At 41.5% G+C, this 21,638-nt stretch overlaps 2 protein-coding genes across 3 annotated transcripts; both read right to left on the bottom strand.

Moving 5' to 3' along the window:
* Positions 1 to 432: 432 nt before the first annotated feature.
* On the bottom strand, positions 433 to 7,979 carry nmbb (neuromedin Bb). The gene is made up of 3 exons (XM_061765749.1): positions 5,062 to 7,979; positions 3,906 to 4,093; positions 433 to 2,432 (listed from the first exon to the last, which is right to left on the bottom strand). The coding sequence occupies exons 1-3, from the start codon at positions 5,225 to 5,227 to the stop codon at positions 2,382 to 2,384; spliced, it is 405 nt and encodes a 134-aa protein (XP_061621733.1). The 5' UTR covers positions 5,228 to 7,979; the 3' UTR covers positions 433 to 2,381.
* A 145-nt stretch (positions 7,980 to 8,124) lies between these two features.
* Positions 8,125 to 21,110, bottom strand: sec11a (SEC11 homolog A, signal peptidase complex subunit). 2 transcript variants are annotated; one of them, XM_061765746.1, is made up of 6 exons: positions 20,924 to 21,110; positions 14,347 to 14,456; positions 11,746 to 11,895; positions 11,551 to 11,670; positions 9,710 to 9,767; positions 8,125 to 9,634 (listed from the first exon to the last, which is right to left on the bottom strand). In XM_061765746.1, exons 1-6 carry the CDS (start codon positions 20,972 to 20,974, stop codon positions 9,584 to 9,586), a joined length of 540 nt encoding a protein of 179 aa, XP_061621730.1. In that variant the 5' UTR covers positions 20,975 to 21,110; the 3' UTR covers positions 8,125 to 9,583. The 2 variants fall into 2 exon arrangements, with proteins under 2 accessions (XP_061621730.1, XP_061621731.1); XM_061765747.1 differs by lacking the exon at positions 20,924 to 21,110 and adding an exon at positions 19,688 to 20,357.
* Between the last annotated feature and the right edge of the window lie 528 nt (positions 21,111 to 21,638).

Genomic DNA, 21,638 nt, shown 5'->3' with positions numbered 1-21,638 from the left:
CAGTTGTCAGAAAGCATTTCAGTCATGTATTTGAGCAAAAAAAAAAAAATCTATATTGTTTGAAAGCATTTCAGTAGTGTGTACTGTTTATGACTGTTTTTCAGTAGTGTGTGTGAGGTAATCCTGATTTATATCCCTGACAGTCCCTTTACATCCCAGCTGACCTTGAGTGGGAGGCAGGTTACACCCAGGACTGGTCACCAAGTTAATCGCAGGGCACAAGTAGACAACCAACTATTCTCAGTCACACCGTTGGAAAAATCTAGTTTGAGTCTTCAATGAACCCAGTTTGCATGCTTTTGGAATGTGGGAGGAAGCTGGATTAACTAGTCCTTACAATGTCTTTTCCTGACTGATTAGTAAAATAAGCATATAGGGTTATATTGGGTTGATGTAGAAGAAAAAGAGCAAAACATATTGCAGTACCTTTTATCCATCTGTGTGCTTTTATTGGCAACATGTTTGTATTTTATCACAATGCCATCACATACTGTATATATACAGTATATATGAGATAAACATAGACGCAATATGCAGTTAAATAGGAACTAAAGCCTCCAAAATGAACATGCTATATACAGTGGGTACAGAAAGTATTCAGACCCCCTTAAATTTTTCACTCTTTGTTATATTGGAGCCATTTGCTAAAAATCATTGAAGTTATTTTTTTCCCCTCATTAATGTACACACAGCACCCCATATTGACATAGAAAAACGAATTATTGAAATTTTTGCAGATTTATTAAAAAAGCAAAACTGAAATATAACACAACCATAAGTATTCAGACCCTTTGCTGTGACAGTCATATATGTAACTCGGGTGCTGTCCATTTCTTCTGATCATCCTTCAGATGGTTCTCCAGCTGTGTTTGATTATACTGATTGGACTTGATTAGGAAAGCCACATACCTGTCTATATAAGACCTTACAGCTCACAGTGCATGTCAGAGCAAATGAGAATCATGAGGTCAAAGGAACTGCCTGAAGAGCTCAGAGACAGAATTGTGGCAAGGCACAGATCTGGCCAAGGTTACAAAAAAAACAAAAAACTGCTGCATTTAAGGTTCCTAAGAGCACAGTGGTCTCCATAATCCTTAAATGGAAGACGTTTGGGACGACCAGAATCCTTTCGAGAGCTGGCCGTCTGGCAACTCTGAGCAATGGGGTAGAAGAGCCTTGGTGAGAGAGGTTAAGAAGAACCCAAAGATCACTGTGGCTGAGCTCCAGAGATGCAGTCGGGAGATGGGAGAAAGTTCTAGTAAGTCAACCATCGCTGCAGCCCTCCACCAGTCAGGGCTGAAGGACTCCAAGATGGTGAGAAATAAGATTATCTTATCTGATGAGACCTGATAGCTGGGATAGGCTTTTTCTTCTTAATTCTGAGCGGTATGTGTGGAGAAAACCAGGCACTGCTCATCACCTGTCCAATACAGTCCCAACAGTGAAGCATGGTAGTGGCAGCATCATGCTGTGGGGGTGTTTTTCAGCTGCAGGGACAAGACGACTGGTTGCAATCAAAGGAAAGATGAATGTGGCCAAGTATAGGGATATCCTGGACGAAAACCTTCTCCAGAGCGCTCAGGACCTCAAACTGGGCCCAAGGTTCACCTTCCAACAAGACAATGACCCTAAGCACACAGCTAGAATAACTCTGTGGCTGTTCTTGAATGGCCCAGCCAGAGCCCTGACTTAAACCCAATTGAGCATCTCTGGAAAGACCTGAGAATGGCTTCCCACCAATGTTCCCCATCCAACCTGACAGAACTGGAGAGGATCTGCAAGGAGGAATGGCAGATGATCTCCAAATCCAGGTGTGAAAAACTTGTTGCATCATTCCCCAAAAGACTCATGGCTGTATTAGCTCAAAAGGGTGCTTCTACTAAATACTGAGCAAAGGGTCTGAATACTTATGGCTCTGTGATATTTTAGTTTTTCTTTTGTAATAAATCTGCAAAAATGTCAATTCTATTTTTTCTGTCAATATAAGACGCCGTGTGTACATTATTGAGGAAAAAAAGAGCTTAAATGATTTTAGCAAATGGCTGCAATATAACAAAGAGTGAAAAATTTAAGGGGGTCTGAATAAGTTCCGTACCCAGTGCAAGTACTATTTTGGATGTGTTTGTGCAGAAAAATGGAAGAAGCTCACACAATAGGTAATAGATGATGTTACAATCCTCTGAGGTCTTGTTTTTCCTGCATATCAGCACAGAGTGACAGCAGTGGAACTGATGACTGACTATAAATAAGCAAACAAGATCAAATATTGTCGTATTTGGAAAAACAAAACAAAAAAATCCAGTATTGCAAATGGTACAAAAATGAGAATCGATGACAATCATTGTGAGCAGTGGACTGTCCGTAATGGCCATCACGGTGCATCACTTTCTCTGTGTGTAGGTTTCCAAAATCCTCATCAACATCTCTGCCTCCTGTCACACACACATGCGGGAACACACACATACACAAATTATGATTTAAAATACAAAAGTAGAATACTAAAAATACTGCAATTTTCGAAAGAAAAAACAAACAAAACAAAAACCTAGACTGGTGAATGGTGGAGAAAATACAGGGTGATTGAAAAAAGTAACTCCCTATTTTAAAATACTTATAATTTATTCAGGCTGGTTAAAGCGTCTGCCTCACAGTTCTGAGGTGCCCCGGCCCCGCCTGTGTGGAGTTTGCATGTTCTCCCCGTGCCTGCCTGGGTGTTCTCCGGGCACTCCGGTTTCCTCCCACATCCCAAAAACATGCATGCTAGGTTAATTGACAACTCTAAATTGCCCGTAGGTGTGAATGTGAGTGCGAATGGTTGCTTGTTTATATGTGCCCTGCGATTGGCTGGCAGCCAGTTCAGGGTGTACCCCTCCTCCTGCCCGATGATAGCTGGGATAGGCTGCAGCACGCCCGCGACCCTAGTGAGGAGAAGCGGCTCAGAAAATGGATGGATGGATGGATGGGATAATTTATTCATATGTGTATGTAATATTTTTTTCATTTTTTTGTGGATGTTCCATAATTAAAGGAGCAAGTCTATTCTACCAAACCAACGACTTTGGAAGAACTTGAAGGGCGAATACAAGAAGTTATGTCTGCAATCCCACAAGACTTCCTTCTGAAATCAGTTAATGCGGTTCCCAGGCAGCTTGAGAAACTGGTGGCTAATGCTGGCGCCCATATCGAATTTTAAATAAAACTCCATGCAATACACTTTCTTCTCATGTTCATTTCTTGTAAGAATTATAGTTCAGAAATAAATTACAAGTACTTAAAAATAGGGAGTTACTTTTCAATTACCCTGTACACAAATAAACAAAATTACTTCATAAAACAAATTAATATCGGGGAAAAAAAATACAAAAACATAAGGGGGCAAAACAGAAAAATATTAGAAAAATATGAAAGACCTGGGTAAAAAGTACAAAAATCATTAGGAGAAATACCAAAAATATTAGAAGAATAGAAAGTTACAGAAATCAGAGAAAAATACATCAATATTAAGTACAAAATACAAAACATGAGAAAAATACCAAACATATTGGGATAAAACAAACAAAAATGTTCGTGGAAAATAGCAAAATATTAAGAAAAAATATATAAAGAACATTAGCGAAAAAAAATTTAAACAACTAAAAGGAAATACATTTGTTAATTAATGAAGAATACATTTTGAAATACTAGAAAAATCAATTATTGATATGAAACTGTAAAAGTATTAGCAAAAATGAAAAAATAGGAAAACTATTTGGAAAAAATACTAAAATATTGGGAAAAAAATACATAAATATGAGGGAAAATACAAAAACATTTGGACAATAATACCCCAAAATTTGGAAAACAATGACAACAATGTTTAAATGCAGCATCCTTTTATAATTTCACTGAAAGCAACAGACCCTAACCTGAGTTTTTAAGCGGCTCTCTTGCGAGTCAATCTGTGCTTGCATGGCTACCCGCAGGAAGTCCTGGAAAAGCTCACTGAGGCTACTGCGCCCCCACGGTTGGGAGACCGCCAAGGCCCCCACCCCCTGGTCCTCAGTGGAGGAGAGCAGCGGGGTATCCATCACACTCTTCTTGCCCATGAAATGCCCTAAACAAAAATTTTTTTTAAAAATCAATAAACCACAATCAAACAGCCATTTGTTTTCCGTAGTATTTCCGTCATTAGGGTCATGGGTGAGCTGGAGCCTATCCTAGCTGAGCTTGAGCGAGAGGTGTGCTATACGCTGGACTAACCACCAGTTAATCACAAGGCAAGGCACATATCGACAACCATTCACACTTACAGTGACACCTATGAAAAATGTTCATTTTTGGAATAATATAAATGTGTGAATAATAAAATAAAAGGCATGCTACTTTTCTCTTTTACAATTAGAAAACCATAAGGCATTTATTTTTCATTTACAGTACGAGAGTAATAAATATTACATCAGGTATTTTTTTAAGAAATAATGTTTTATTTTTGTTATTACTATAAGCTCACTATAATAGCTGAAATAAACATTACAGTAAGTAGATGCACATGCAGTATGTCTGTTTGAGTTTTTGTCCATTAGTATGCTGATGACCTGTTTCTTTAACAATAAATTATTCCGTATTTCAAAAATATATTAAATGCAAACTGTGTAATATTAAAATAAAATAAATAATAATGCAAAATATGTTTCATTTATTTAAAAAAAAAAGATCTTAATACCAATAGTAAACATTATAGTCCAGAACATTAGTTTTTGGCTATTCAGTATGCTGATGGCTGTTGGAAAGTAGTCTGTTGATTCATCTAAATAATGCAGTTGGGATCAAAAGATTATAATAATAATAATAAAATTATTTAATTTAAAAAATCCAAAAGATTTCAATTTAATGTGAGCATTTTTCTCAATATTGCCGGTAAACACTACAGTACAGAACATGAGTTAAAAAAGAAAACAAACTACAAAAAGAATTGACCTAATTATGACAATATTGTAAACATTCTTATTAGTCGTCATGAACATTACATTAGCTTGGCTCCTATACAAAAGCAACTTCATTATAATTAAAGCCGGAACTTACCTGTTGCCCAAAGGTTCCCTCTGGGATTCAGTTTAATTTTGGCCACTTTATTCCTCAGCTCAGTGAGGTCAAAGCTAACAGCTGTGCTGATAGAAGCGAGAGAGAAGAAGACAAAGCAAGTCAATAAGCCACACCGGCACACGTTTTTCACCGTCAGACCCTTCATGGTGCCCTGAATCTCGCACAGTGTGTGACTGTGTGTGTCTTCAATGATGGAGCATCCATCCTACTTTTATAGGAGCCTCCTGGCCTGGCCCCGCCCCCTCCGCTGATCATGTGTTTTATTCCCCATGACGTGAATCATTTTACAAAAATATCATTACTTTTCAACCCACACTTGTCCAACCGTCAACATCACTACAAGAGGCAAGTGGGGAAAACCACTGATTTGTGGACATGTTAGTGAAAATGGACTTTTTATTTATTGTATACAAATAGTTGGGTCGCCCACTCAATGAATGAAAGCAAATCTTTTGTCATCTGTCTAGTTTTGACAATTTGCCTCAGGTTAGCTGACCATGCAGCTGCTAGATACCGAGGTCTACGCAGAAGCTCAGTGATGATAGAGCTTTTTCTGATGCTGGTCCCACACTTTGGAATCACCAACCTCTGCACGTTTGACAAGCCCCAAACGGTCCATTTTTAATCAGAATGAGATTTTTACCTGTTTTATCATTTTAATTCTTTTAAAATTCTAGTAGTATTGTTTTTATTTGTTTTATGTTTAATTGCTTTTTTTAACTTTTAACTGGGAAACGGCACAGACGTGCTGAAACCCGATCCCATACCAGTCCCCCAGGAACCCTTTGGTATGTGTATGTGCCCAGATGTGTTTACTGAGAAAAATATATACAGTGAATGATGTGAGTGTGTGCTAAGTGGGTGATTACGAGGCATGGCTCCTGCAGGTCGGGCCCATTAGGCAGGACAACCACCGACGAAGAGGGTCATCCCACCCAGACCCAACCAACAGGTTTGTTTTTTGAAGGCAAGGGAGGAAGCGGGGGTCTTGGAGAAAAGCCACACGAGCACAAGGAGAACATGAGAGCCAATATTTGAACCCAGAACCTTTCTGCTGTCAGGCAGAAGTGCTAACAATGAGGTACTGTGGTGACATCTATGAGATAAATTACACTATACAAAAAAACAACAACAACTAATTACTCTACCTAAAATAAACCCATGCAAACACAGAGACAGCAAGCAAACGCCACAGAGTCAGACCACAAACCTCAGAACTATGAAGCGAACGTGCCAACCAAGCAAACCCGAAGCAAACAATGGACACACATACAGATAAGGCACCACCGACCTGGCACATGCAGATTTAAAACCATACTACATCACTACAAACTATAATACGTGTCGAGTAATGTCCATTAATAGGTAGCATCCATGGCTAATTTGTATCCTCCCCCCAGGAGCATTTGGAGAAAGGATCCCTGACTGGCCATGACAATGAGCCACATGACATTCGAGTGGTCGCAACACGCTGCTCTCATCAGCACGCTGGTGTTCTGAGGATACGAGAAGATGCTGAGACAGACTGACTCTGCATCACATTGTAGCTGAAACGATGGCATGCTTCAGCTGTGTACCTTGCTCTTTGAATAACCTTTGCTATTCTCACACAAACACACACACACACATGGCTGAATGTCAGCCCAATTAAAAGACTGTGGAAATCCATCTGGTCATCTTTGGTGACACGTTCACAGTTTCAATGAACAGCTTATCTTCATTTAGTTTTTAATGTGTGGCGATGCTGTTGTATTGGGGGAGGGGGAGGCGAGGGGCGCAGGAGAAAGTATCTGTAGACGCAGGTGTAAAGGTCACTTGAGATGAAGGCCCCTGGGTAATCTGGCATCACGTTATTACTTTGGGGAATGCAGCAAAAAAGGAAAACACAAACAATAGAAAACAGTGTGAGGTATGAGGACATCCGCTAATCAATTTCACTCAAAACTCAAGGGCTTCAAATCAATTGATTTGGATCTCAGGCATTTGACAAAATTGTTTCATGTTAAGACTTGACATCGACACGTACAGTATTCTGTAACTGTATGATTAGCATCGAAGCAGTAATCAAGCTGATTGACTTCAAATATGTTCATGATTCAACTCAAGACATGCACACACCAAATGCATGAAAAAGGTGACAAAAAGCCAACAACAACCTTGTATGGGGTCTGGCGGGATCCCCCGGGCCACCGCAGATAATTTTTTTAATTTTAAAATAAATTAAGCAATCTGGAAGAGTACTATAAGGAAAAATAAACAAATTTTCTTCATGCAAAACAATTATTTACACATTGTACTTACACCAAGTATATGTTGATGTACAAATTTAAGATTAAAATTAAATTTGCCTAATTTCTTTGCTTTTTTGTTTTGGCCTCCAATTTAAGCCAAGCCCATCTCCACCTGCACCAGATCCCTGCTTCAAGCTGTGCCACATGAATAGCATCCTCCTCTTTAAGCACTCTCATTCTGGAAAAGAATTGACTAAAATGATTGTCTGTTTCACTTCATTTTTCAGTATTACCAACTTCAAAGGCTAATCCCAGATGCATCCTCCAGGACCAATTAGAAGTAGCTCAAGCACATTGTCTATCAGAAATTGTTTAAGAAAAAAATGTCAGTTTACTAATTACAGAGCATTATTTTGTAGGGAAACTATTGAACATTCGCAATGAATTACCAAGTTCAAAATAACTATTTTCCAGCAACATGAGCGTCACTGTTTAAAAATACAAGTCTTCAGACCATGGATGACATGATGGAATGAAAATGTGATTTTGTAAAAAAAAAAATAAAACAGAGCTAGCGCAAATTTTAAAAATACTACTGGTATTGGCAACAATGTTTTTTTTTTTGTTTTGTTTTTACAATTTACAGGATTCTACTCAATGTTTCTGAGAACAGGAAAATCATCTAGCTCTACCAGAAAATGACTGACAACCTTTCAATGTTCATAACTATTTTTCAGCAACATATTACATTCAGCACAAGGCTTAGTTCATTAACTATTTTCTAGCAACATGGGGAAAAAAACACTTCATGTTGGATGGTAACCAGATTCCATATTTAATAATGTTCATATTTACAGTGCCACCAGAAGGTATTCACACCCATTCACTTTTTCCACATTTTGCTATGTTATACTTTTTCTGAAGCTGGTTTGAGTAGTTTTCTTTAAAAAAAAACATACATAAAAAACATCCCATAATGACAAAGTAAAAGAAAAAACATTTTCAGACAGTGTTGCAAATTTGTTTAAATGTAAACATAATAGGTACATAAGTATTCACACGCTTGGCTTAATATTTTATTGACGCACGTTTGGCAGCAATCACAGCCTCAGGTCTTCCTGGGTACGTCTAAGAGATTGGCACACCTGTTTTGGGACATTTTCTCCCATTCTTCCGTGCAGATCCTCTTAAGGTCAGCCAGGTTGGATGGGCAGCGTCAGTGGGCAGCCATTTTTAAAAGAAGAGATAATCACCTTTTATTGTCATGAACATGCATGCATGTACACAAAATTTGTTCTCTGCATTTAATCCATCACAGTGAACACATACAGATACAGAGCAGGGCCTCCTCTTCTCCAGATCTGACGCTTGCAATGAAGGCCAAAAAGTTCTATTTGGTCAGCTGGCCATATTAAGGAAGGAACCTGGTGATTCCAAACTTCTTCCACTTCCAAATAATCGAGACCACAGTGCCTTTCGGGACCTTCAATGCTGATGGAATTCTTTTGTATCCTTCCCCAGATTTGTGCCTTGATACAATCCGGTCTCAGAGGTCTGCAGACAATTCCTTAGACTTTGTTGCTTGGTTTCTGTTCTGATATGCACTGCAAACTAGGAGACCTTATACGGACATGTGTGTGCCATTCCAAATGATGTGCAATCAGCTGAATTTACCACAGGTGGACTCCAAGTTGGAGAAGCATCTCAAGGATGATCAGTGGAAATCAGATGCACCTGAGATTAAGTTTGAGTGTCATAACAAAGGGTGTGAATGGCTATGTTCTGTAACTATCTTTGAATGTTTACATTTTTTATAAATTTACACAAATGTCTGAAGATATGTTTTTACTTTGTCATTATGGGATATTTTATGTAGATTTTTTTTCAAAAGAAAGCTATACTCAAAGCAGCCTTAGAGTAAGTCTGTAACAGCAAAATGCGGAAAACATGAAGGTGTGTGTATACTTTCTGGTGGCACTGTCGTCATAAAATACTTCACATCTGTTTTTTTTCAAAGACAATAAGTAGACAAGCAAAAGCAGTGCTTAAACCATGTTTAAGAATGCTCCACTTGAAAATAATAATATTATTATTAATAGTAATAGCCTTGTTCCCTCACAAAAATATTTTTAAAGCTATTCCCATTTCTACAAAATGCTTTAACAAATGGTACAAAAAGAAAAGTTGGACAGAGTGGAACTCAATTGCTGTGTTGAAAGAGCCATGACTTGAGGTTTTGTTTTTTTCCCTCTCTTTCCTGGACATAGATTTCACTCCCGGTGGACCAGCACGAAGAGACCCAACATGAAGAGAACGGCATACTGCGCAAGGACAAGGCACAGACATTAGAAGATTACACTGATACATTAAGTTGGCGAATAAGTTGTCAAACCTACTTTGAACTTGGGGTAGTCGTTCATGAGGATGGTGACAATTCCAATATACGGCACAAACCTGGAGAAAAGACAACGGATGAGTCAGCTCCACAGTACAGTACATTGATAAAATTGTAATGCATTTAAAGTTGTCTTTGGTCAGGTCACTTTTGGAAAAATAACTTTTTTTTTTTTTTTAGCTCAATGAGTTTTACTTGTTAAATTAAGTAATGCTAATAATACTTGCTTGACTTCTTAAAAAAAAAAAAAAAAAAAAAAAAAAAAAAACTTGGCCAAGATCACTTGTGAAAACCCCGCTTGAGATGAAAGCCTGACATCCTTTTATGGTGTACTAGGGTTTAGGAAATTCTTCTTAAGACGCTGAATAAAATGAGAAAACAAGGTCGGTCAGCCTCATGGGGATGCGAACGCATGACGTGAAGGAAACGTTCAGTGTCAGCTACCCTTGATTTGGCTCCCATGTGTGAGGGAAAACATGTATGAAGAGGATGAATCTACCCTTAATCCAAATCTTGTTCAATGGAAATTAACTTTTAATTGCTAAGCTGTCGTGTCATGAAGTCGCAAAACACATACAGTGGGCAAAAACGTATTTAGTCAGCCACCAATTGTACAAGTTCTCCCACTTAAAAAGATGAGAGACCTGTAATTTTCATCATAGGTATACCTCACCTATGAAAGACAAAATGAGGAAAAAAAATAAAATAAATAAGAATCCAGAAAATCACATTGTCTGATTTTTAATGATTTAATTGGTCAATTCTTTGCTAAAATAAGTATTTGGTCACCTATAAACAAGCAAGATTTCTAGCTCTCACAGACCTGTAACATATTCTTTAAGAGGGTCCTCTGTCCTCCAATCATTAAGTGTATTGATGGCACCTGTTTGAACTCGTTATCAGTATAAGAGACACCTGTCCACAACCTCAAACAGTCACACTCCAAATGCCACTATGGCCAAAACCAAAGAGCTCTAGAAAAATGATAATGATAATAACAAATAAAATGTAAATAATTAAACAGTTTGTCCATCATGATTTAATGCTGCAATCCAATTAAATATGCCATGTCCACCTTGGCCATCGGGAGGCAGTATAATATTCACTCATTCATTTTCCGTACCGCTTATTCTCCCTGGGGTCATGGGGGTGCTGGAGCCTATCCCAGCAGAGTCTGGGCGAGACGTGGGGTACACCCTGAACTGGTCGCCTGCCAATCGCAGGGGGCAGTGTAACAGTCATGCAGAAATGAACGAAGAAGAATCTTCTACGACGACTACTATAATTGTGAGTGACTGTAGCATTGTACTACTTCCCAGTGGCGAAGGCAGGCACACCTGAACGAGTGCCACAATAAATTGTATTGCAGCATTACATCATGATGCAAACATTTTTTATTCTTTACATTGTATTCAATTATGTTATTACTCAATGTTTCTAGGACAATAATTTTCCTTGTTAAAAAAATAAAATTTAGGGAGGCAGAACGGCTAAACTGCACTGCCATTCATTTTAATGGGGAAATATGATTTGAGATACAAGTGTTTTGAACTACAGGCGTGGTCATCAAACAAATTAAACGCTTACCTCAAGGTACCACTGTATTTCCATTATTTTTTTACAAGAAATACCCTTGCGCTTCTACCGTACTGTATTTTTATCTCAATATCTATAAGTAGTATGAATCTTTTATTAAAAGATTTCTTGAAACTTTGAGAGTATACCATACCATGTGGTTTACTAACTGGTTGACTCAAAGTCTGTATGATAGACAAATGTTAAAATCTAAGATTACTGATGGAAAATGACTTTAAAAAGGGGAAATATAGAAGGTTTTGTTACCCCCGCGCTCGCCCCACCACGTCCTTCTTCTCGAGCCAGTGTTGTCCCTGCTTATACAGACCTCGATCATCCACAGCGTTATTGTCCCCTTTGGTCAAAAACTTAATGTCTCCATTTTCCCTAGAAACAGAAACGTATGATTTAAGTCCCATGACTTTAGCATTCGAGTCATCTGCAAGCGTAATTCAGTCTTACTTTTCATGAACCTTTAAAACTCTGTGTACAATTGGGATCTCTCGGCCTTCTATCCTGAAGACCACGATCTCGCCCACTCGGATGGGGTCCTCCACACGGTTGGTGAGAAAGAGGAGGTCTCCTCTGTGGAAAGCTGGCTCCATGCTACCACTGAAATTAGCCAGAAAGGAAGTGTTTATGGTCATCCTTTTCATACCATTGTGACCGTTTCCTTTTAAAACTTCATTGACACTCCTGCAGGCTCATTACCAAAAATCCTGCCTTTCTGCGTTCAACAGACAACATCAACTGCAACACTATTGCCATATAATAGTTGCTACAATGCTGCTGGTGCTTCTTACGGCTTTTGTTTTCGACCATCTAAACGCTGTCTTTTGAATACTAGAAAAAGCAAGAGAGATGGTCAATCCAGCAGTAGAACATGCTAAAAACTGGGTTTCTACCTATGAGCCAAAAGAAAATCCTTATAACAATCAATGTGCATAAGACAATGTCCAAAATTTGGGATCATTTTGCACTTAAAAATAAGATTAACTGCAATTTCTCTACTGCAAAGCAGAACTGGTTTACACAACAGCACGTTTACATTCATCCACACAAGGTATCAATGTCAGCTAATTTAATATTGCTTCCCACCAAGAATTAGAATTTAGGACTAATATGGGTGGGGGTTCGTCCGATATAACCGATTCGCCATTACATTGAGGCACATTTTTAGGCCATATGCACCCATATTACTGTACAGTACAAAATTATTGTTTTGAAGGCTTTTTTCATGCCCTAAAATGTCATTTAAAGTACAAAGTTATTTTAAATAAATATAAAATAAAAAGCTTGAAAATATTTGAAAGTTTCACATTTTATCCAAACTTACCATGCCGGTGTGCTTGGTCATGGTTACGTTAACATACAATACTCATCATAGGTGAGTCGTTTCCAAGAGCCGCAAGGAATTAGTGTGCTTCCTTGTTCCAAATAGGTTGCCAAAGGCGAACAGCTTGACACATAGGCACGGGAGGCACGTCTTTTGGAACTGGATCCGACAATACATCAGTCCTATTGTCTGCCTGCATTGCGCCACAGCGTCATTAAACAACAGCAGTCAATTCTAGTACTAACATACTTAACATACGGCAGCTTAAGTGAAAAATGGAAACTATTTTTGGACACACTGTTCAGTCTCGACGGTCCGTTTTATCTGATATCAGTTATATCAGGATCGGTTTTATCGAACTTCCACTGTATACACATAATAATACACCCACACACTCAACACAAAGATTGGCTAACAGTTCACCAGTTCACAGCCAGCTGCTAACCTGAGCTTTCAACAACCAAACTCTACACTCTCATTCGCTGACTCCCGCATCACTCACCAGGCCAGGCGTCGCCTTTTAATGCCACACATACAAACATAGTGTGGGACGTGAGGATGGCCACCCTAAGTGGAGCTGCACCTTACCAGCACATTTTGTTTTTCAACAATGCAAAATAAATTTCTATCCAATTAATTGATTAAACTACGGGATTATTGTTTCAAATAGCAATTGTAAAAATATTTGATAGTGGCAGCAAAGCAGCTCAGAGTACCCACCCTTCTTGGAGTCCTTGTACGGGGTGCTGCACCCTTGCTGGGGGGACTTCAACGCTCACACGGGCAATGACAGTGAGACCTGGAAGGGCATGATGGGAAGTTTCGTCCGCATTGCCAGTCACAAGTCGAATACATTTCCAGTGAGAGTTGGACTCCGTAAAGGCTGCCCTTTGTCACCAATTCTGTTCATTACCTTCATAGAGAACATTTCTAGGTAAAGCCGAGGTGTTGAGGGAATCCGGTTTGGTGGCCTCAACATTCCGTCTCTGCTTTTTGCAGATAATGTGGTTATGATTGCTTCATCAAGCCGTGACCTTAACTCTCACTGGAGCAGTTTGCAGTCGAGCTTGAAGCGGTTGGGATGAAAATCAGCACCTCCAAATCTGAGACGATGGTCCTCAGTCAGAAAAGGGTGGAGGGCCCTTTCCGGGTCGGGGAAGACATCCTGCCCCAAGTGGAAGAGTTCAAGTATCTTGGGGTCTTGTTCACAAGTGAGGGAAGAATGGAGCGGAAGATCAACAGGCAGATCGGTGCAGCGTCTGCAGTGCTGCGGACTCTGCAGTGCTGCAGACTCTTATCGGTCTTTAATGGCGAAGAAAGAGCTGAGCCAAAAAGCAAAGTTCTCTATTAACCGGTTGATCTATGTTCCTACCCTCACCTATGGTCATAAGCTGTGGGTCGTGACTGAAAGAACAAGATCGCAGATACAAGCGGCCGAAATTAGTTTCCTCAGCAGGATGTCCGGGCTCTCCCTTAGAAATAGGATGAGAAGCTCGGTCATCCAGGAGTCCCACCTGGAGGCGGGCCCGGGGACGACCCAAGACACACTAGAGAGACTATGTCTCTCGGATTGAAGTCCCCCAGCTTGAAGTCCCCCCACCCCCCGCAAGAGCTGGACTTCCCTGTTTATGCTGATGCCTCCGCGAACCAACCTCGGATAAGTGAAAGAAAATGAATGGATGGATGGATGGAGGGGAAAAGCTTAGAATGTGCTTTTCCAGACATACCTGAGAACGACAACGATGGGACTCTCGCTGCCGGTGACCACCATGAGACCCTTCCAGATCATCAGAGCTGAGGAAACTATCATGCCAAAGTTCAGCACCTGGTAATAGAGCTGCAATAGAAATCCACAGTTATTATTTTTGGGGGTATTTAACAACTATGAAAAACGTGTGAAACTGAACAGTTTGATGCATTTAGATTGGCACACTACATGCCTCATGACAGTGGTTCTCCTACTGGGCTCCACAAGCCGTAAGATGGGGGTCCACAAAATTTTTAATTGTCTCAGAAGCTCATACCAAAATATGGAGACGAGCGTGTCTATAAAAGGCCTCCCTATCTTAGAGTTGGGAAAGTTCAAAGCTCTGATATGACATAAATAAAAACAGAATACAATGATTTGCAAATCATGTTCGACCTATATTTAATTGAATACACTATAAAGACAAGTTATGTAATGTTCAAACTGATACTTTGTTTTTAGAAAATAATCATTAACTTCGAATTTTATGGCTGCAACACGTTCCAAAAAAGCTGGGACAGGGTCATGTTTACCAGTGTTACATCACCTTTTCTGTTAACAACATTCAATAAATGTTTGGGAACTGAGGAGCCAACTCACCACCAGGTGGTGATCAGTTGACAGCTCCGCCCCTCTCTTCACCCGAGTTTCCAAGACATGCGGCCGCAACTCCGATGACACGACCACAAAGTCGATCATCGAACTACGACCTAGGTTGTCCTGGTGCCAAGTGCACGTTTGGACACCCTTATGCTTGAACATGGTGTTCATTATGGACAAACCATGGTGATAACAGAAGTCTAATAACAGAACACCACTCTGGTTCGGGGGGGCGGTTCTCCCAATCACGCCCTTCCAGGTCTCACTGTCATTGCCGACGTGAGGATTGAAGTCCCCCAGCAGAATGATGGAGTCCCCAGCGAGAGCGCTCTCCAGCACCCCCTCTAAGGACTCCAAAAAGTGTGGGTACTCTGAACTGCTGTTTGGTGCATAGGCACAAGTAACAGTCAGGACCCGTCCCCCCCACCAGAAGGCGGGGGGAGGCTACCCTCTCGTCCACCGGGGTGAACCCCAACGTACAGGCGCCGAACCGGGGGCAATAAGTATACCCACACCTGCTCACCGCCTCTCACCGTGGGCAAATCCAGAGTGGAAATGAGTCCAACCCCTCTCAAGAGGACTGGTACCAGAGCCCAAGCAGTGTATAGTGGGGATGGGGTGCTGCTGACCGCAACTCGGGACGTTGTGAATCGGTGGGGAGAATACTTCGAAGACCTCAATTCTACAGACACGCCTTCCCATGAGGAAGTAGAGTCTGGGGTATCTGAGGCAGGGTCTCCTATCTCTGGGGTTGAGGTCACTGAGGTGGTTAAAAAGCTCCTCGGTGGCAAGGCCCCGGGGGTGGATGAGATTCGCCCAGAGTTCCTAAAGGCTCTGGATGTTGTACGTCTGTACTGGTTGACACGCCTCTGCAACATCGCGTGGACATCGGGGACAGTGCCTCTGGAATGGCAGATTGGGGTGGTGGTCCCCCCTTTTAAGAAGGGGGACCGGAGGGTGTGTTCCAACTCCAGGGGGATTACACTCCTCAGCCTCCCTGGTAAGGTCTATTCAGGGGTGCTGGAGAGGAGGGTCTGTCGGGAAGTCGAATCTCAGATTCAGGAGCAGCAGTGTGGTTTTCGTCCTGGCCGTGGAACAGTGGACCAGGTCTTCACCCTCAGCAGGGTCATCGAGGGTGCATGGGAGTTCGCCCAACCAGTCTACATGTGTTTTGTAGACTTGGAGAACGCGTTTGACCGTGTCCCTCGTGGAGTCCTGTGGAGGACGTTTCGGGAACACGGGGTACCGAACCACCTGATACGGGGCTGTTCGGTCCCTGTACGACTGGCGTCAGAGTTTGGTACGCATTGCCGGCAGTAAGTCAGACTCGTTTCCAGTGAGCGTTGGACTTCACCAAGGCTGCCCTTTGTCACCGATTCTGTTCATAACTTTTATGGACAGAATTTCTAGGTGCAGCCTCGGCATAGAGGGGGTCCGGTTTGGTGGCCTCAGTATTGCATCTCTGCTTTTTGCAGATGATGTGGCTCTGTTGGCTTCATCAGGCCGTCATCTCCAACTCTCACTGCAGCGGTTCACAGCTGAGTGAGAGTGAGGGAAAAATGGAACGTGAGATCGACAGGCGGATCGGTGCAGCGTCTGCAGTGATGCGGACTTTGTATCGATCCGTTGTGGTAAAGAAGGAGCTAAGCCGTAAGGCGAAGCTCTCAATTTACCGGTCGTTCTACGTTCCTACCCTCACCTATGGTCACAAGCTGTGGGTCGTGACTGAAAGAACAAGATACAAGCGGCCGAAATGAGTTTCCTCCGCAGGGTGTCCGGGCTCTCCCTTAGAGATAGGGTGAGAAGATCGGTCATCCGGGTGGATCTCAGAGTAGAGTCGCTGCTCCTCCACATCGAGAAGAGCCAGATGAGGTGGCTGGGGCATCTGATTCAGATGCCTCCCTGGTGTGGTGTTCCGGGCATGTCCCACCGGGAGGAGACCACGGGGACGACCCAGGACACGCTGGAGAGACTACGTCCTTCGACTGGCCTGGGAACGCCTCGGGATCCCCCCAGAAGAGCTGGATGAAGTGGCTGGGGAGAGGGAAGTCTGGGCGTCACTGCTAAAGCTACTGCCCCCGCGACCTGACCCGGATAAGCGGTAGAAAATGGATGGATGGATGGCTGGATGGACAACGTCCCAAATTCATTGGAATTGGGGTTGTATTACATGAATGTGACTGCATGCATGCATGCATGCAGCATTTCTAGCTCGCTGTCTTTTTTCATGCAGGTTGGAATCATATACCTTGAGTTAAAAGTTTCCAAAGTAAATAAGTCACTGGTTTTGCAACAGTTTCCTTTCTTGGAAATCAATGTGAAAGTGTTTCTTAGTGGGAATTTACTTGTCGCTTTTTTTATGGTCGCTAAAGCAGTCGGTAAACATAGCGACCAAATCACTATGTTGTCACCACTGGCTGTATTTTTGTAAAATAGCTCCTCTGCTCACAGCCATTTTGTAAGTAGAAGCAGTACACGTCAGCAAATTACAGTGGTACCTCGACTTACGTGTGCTTCAATTTACGAGGTTTTTTAGTAACGCTGCCGCTTGGTTGATATTTTTTGCGCTGCGTTGCAAGTCAAAATTTGGGTTACAAACGAGTTTCAGAAACGCCGCTGCTTGAATGAAGTTGAGGGGGGGAAAAAGAGCAACAGTCTCGTTCTTTTATTGAACGAGACAGTCAAACACACAATTCACAATGAAAATACTCAAAGCGAGCTATAGTTTGCTAAGACTAACGCACAGACGCTCGCACGCAGACGAAACCTCCAAGTTGGGCAAACCTGACTTAAGCTATTGGCGTCACCTACTAGGCCGCGCACACTAAAACAATAACATTTTTATGACTTTCGGCCTTCCAGATTCAGACAACTATTGATCCCGGTGCTGGCAATTCATTAAGGTTAGCCTCAACAGACAAATACATAATAACGCTGTTAAGGACATGGCACACAGTTTACAGGAGCAGTTCTGAGAAGTGCAAAAATAAGAACAATGAAATATGAGCAATACAACACAATAAAACCAAATAACACAAAAGACTAAAGGGAGCAACTTAAATGGTAGAAATTAAAGACAAAGTATATGTTTGTCCTCATCATGGGCAGACAGTAACGCCAGATGAAGGGTATCAAGACAAATTCTGTCCTGTCCCAACATGGAGTAATTACGAGGGCTATGCGCGAAAAGGTGGTGCCTTGAATTGGTATTCGAATCCGTTGGGGGAAAAAAGCACATACCAAATCAGAATTTTCGGAATCGAAACACTCCAAATCAAAGAATGTAACATACTACCGCATTTACTTTATTATTTAAAAAAATAATACAAAAGATTTCACCTTTTTTTTAGCCTTTATTTGTGGCTGACGCCATTTGGACTAACTGCCGAGGTGGACGGCGACCGCAGCAGATGAATGGGAGAAATTTTAATCAAAACAGCATGAAAGAGGACAAGAGGCGGCTAGGTAGGAAGCCGGTTAGCCAGAAAAGGGGTCAAGTGACCCAATGCAGCAACGATTTGCGGCACCAACAGGCGCAAAACCAACCTAACCTTATCCACGGTATAGCGAGGGATCCTGGTTAAAGTAAGCCATTTAAACTAAAACATTTACAAAGGGTGACGCAGCAGCCAAATGGCACCAGCATACTCGCTTTCTGGTTCAAAAGGTAGTTTTCAAATAATCAAATTGGCTTTTTAATTTTTTGGATTATTATTTCATAATAGTACAAGGAGTAATGATTTGATTACAATTTGGATGACATTGTCAAAACGAACAGAGCATAGGGATTTAGAGGGCAAGCCGGAGCCCTAGTAATTACTTTATAAAACCAGTTTAATTCTATACATTATCTTTTATGCATTTATATAATGAAGTGCTATTTTTCTTTATTAAAAAACTTGTTTTTGAGACAGACTGCAGTGTAACAATGGCATTTGAATTCATTTCAATGGGGAATATTTGATATACGAGTAAATTGAGTTACAAACTTGGTCACTAAAATAACACTTGAAAGTCAAGGTACCCCTGTATTGGTATTAATTTAACTGTGTGTTAGGTTAATTGAGGACTCTACATTGCCCGTAGGTGTGAATGTGAGTGCGAATGGTTGGTTGTTTATATGTGCCCTGCGATTGGCTGGCAACCAGTTCAGGGTGTAACCGGCCTCCTGCACGTTTCCTGCCCGTTTCCTCAATGTATGTATCCGTGCATTCCTCACTGCACTTAACCACATACACCAGAATGCTTTTCTGTGTGTGTGGAAAGTGGCGAAAAGCAACAATGAAGAATGCGCATGAAGACGTGCTTGTTCCCAACAAGGGCAGTGAACAAAAATGTGTCTTACCTGTGGTAAAATAAATGACCAGTCGCCTCAGTGCAACAGTTGGAATAAGATTATATTGTGCAAAGGAGGCTTTCACAGTGTGTAGAAGTCTGACGTGCTCCCTCCTGCTCCGAGCATCAGTCAACACCGCATGGAACTTCAGTCAAGTCAATTGGGTGAGTGAAACAATAAAATGTCTATGCCAACATTGAGGCAGCTAACAAATCAAACGATTGGTTGCACTTTTGAACTGATGTCTTCAAACATATGTAAGAGCCGATGACAGAGGGGGGGGGGAAAAAAAACTGTCACCAAAGGTCAAACTAGCAAGTTTACATCGCATTGAATTGGGACAAAATTCACAGAAATGTTGTCTCACAGTATCACAAACACTCACCTTCTCACCGTCTCATCGGTGGGTAGGTAAAGGAATCAACGTTTTATAGTATTTGGTTCCATTTGTTAGTCTTTTTCTTGCCGTCAAGGTTTACTTTCATTGTCAAAATTCACCGGTGTCGTTTGCAGTAACTTTTCTTGCCAAAATGCTAAGTTCCGGTGTGTACCCTTCAAAATAAAAGGCTACAAGCTTAAAACAGGAAGTCAAGTTAAAACTTTCACATATAAACTATTTGACGTGATAAAACAGTCGCAAATAACTATTTTAACAATGCTATATTTAACTTGCGGCACGTTAGAGCATCTGCCTCACAGTTCTGAGGACTGGCGTTCAATACCCGGCCCCACTTGTGTGGAGTTTGCATCTTCTACCCGTGCCTGCGTGGGTTTTCTCTGGGCACTCTGGTTTTCTCCCACACCCCAAAAACATGGGTGGTCGGTTAACTGACGACTCTAAATTGTCCCTAGGCGTGAATGTGAGTGTGAATGGTTGTTTTGTTTGTATGTGCCCTGCAATTGGCTGACAACCAGTTCAGGGTGTACACCGCCTCCTGCCCGATGATAGCTGGGATAGGCTCCAGCACTCCCGCGACCTTTGTGAGGATAAGTGGCTCAGAAAATGGATGGATGGTTATAGAAATCAGAAATCTCTTTTTCCCCTCCTAAATAAGACACTTGTATTTATTTTTATTTTACTTTGTTTTACTTTGTTGGTTGTTCTAAAATCATAAATATGAGTGTATATTTGTGAATAGCAATTTGCTGCTGTGACAATATTTTCCTTCACTGGATGAACAAAGCTATCAACATGACATATTTAGGTTGAAAATGTTAAAAATAAATAATTCCCATGGCATTTAGGATTGCACATAATAGCAATGTTTGATTGGTTTTAGGATTATGAGGGGGGGTCCTTGAAGGGGGTGGGTTCTTCCTGAATAACTCGAGAATGTTTGCCAACCTTATGGTACTTTACATTTAAACTATTCAATCACAGTTGTGATCAGGACAACTTCTGCTAACAATGCTGTAGGAAGCGACAAGCTAGCTAGCTGTTGCTCCAATCGGCTCGGCAACTCCACGTTAGCTATTGTTCATTTCACTTGCCATAAAAGCACCGAGGTTTGTGTGTAGTTTTGTTTCTTTAACGTGTTGTACAGAAGCTAGCGACCGTGAGTTAGCCCAGACTGTGGTCTCTACCCTACACAAAGAATCAAAATAACACCGTTCCACCCACCTGCCGCTTGTTCATGCGACGCACGTCGTCGAGGAAATCAAATGATAACATCGTGGGAAATTATGCGAGCGTAAAAAACACCGAAATTCACATGAAAACGTGTTTATAAGGCGAGCATATGAACGCGGCGTCAGGCAGTCGAAAAGCACGCATCCTATCTTCGTCTTCCGGGTGCGCGTTACAACCGGAAGTCCCGCCTACTCGCGCACTCTGGGTTGAGTTGTCACGTCAGGATACGAGGACGCTGGACAGACGCTCTTACCGCAAAAGATGCAAGAGTCAAACGTTCACATTATGTGTCAAATTTTCCTTTCTTAACATTATTATCATTCGTACAACTAAACCTTCGGGCCTTCGTCGTATTTATTTTATTTAATGTGTTTTTTTGCTTCTTTTACTGCATATAGTTTTTAAATAAACGTCATTTCTTGTCGTCAGTAATAAACAACCATTCATTTTCACATTTTACCCTTAATTAGGAAGGGCATCCGGAGCGTTCATCTAAAGAATCCCATACCGGATCGGTCGTGGCCCGGGTTAACAACGTCCGCCCCCGGCACAGTTAACCTGCAGGGCGCCAGTGGAAATTCAGCTACTGTGGGTCAAAGACGAAGGAGAGGTGGAAAGCGGGTTCTTTGGCAGAAAGAGATGAGGAACGCACAGAGCCTAGACTTGAATGTGGGGACTTTGAATGTTGGGACTATGACAGGAAAAT

The sequence above is a fragment of the Phyllopteryx taeniolatus genome, chromosome 2 (genome assembly GCF_024500385.1).
Source record: "Phyllopteryx taeniolatus isolate TA_2022b chromosome 2, UOR_Ptae_1.2, whole genome shotgun sequence".
NCBI classification, from domain to species: Eukaryota; Metazoa; Chordata; class Actinopteri; order Syngnathiformes; family Syngnathidae; genus Phyllopteryx; species Phyllopteryx taeniolatus.
This window is presented reverse-complemented; position numbering and strand designations above follow the sequence as displayed.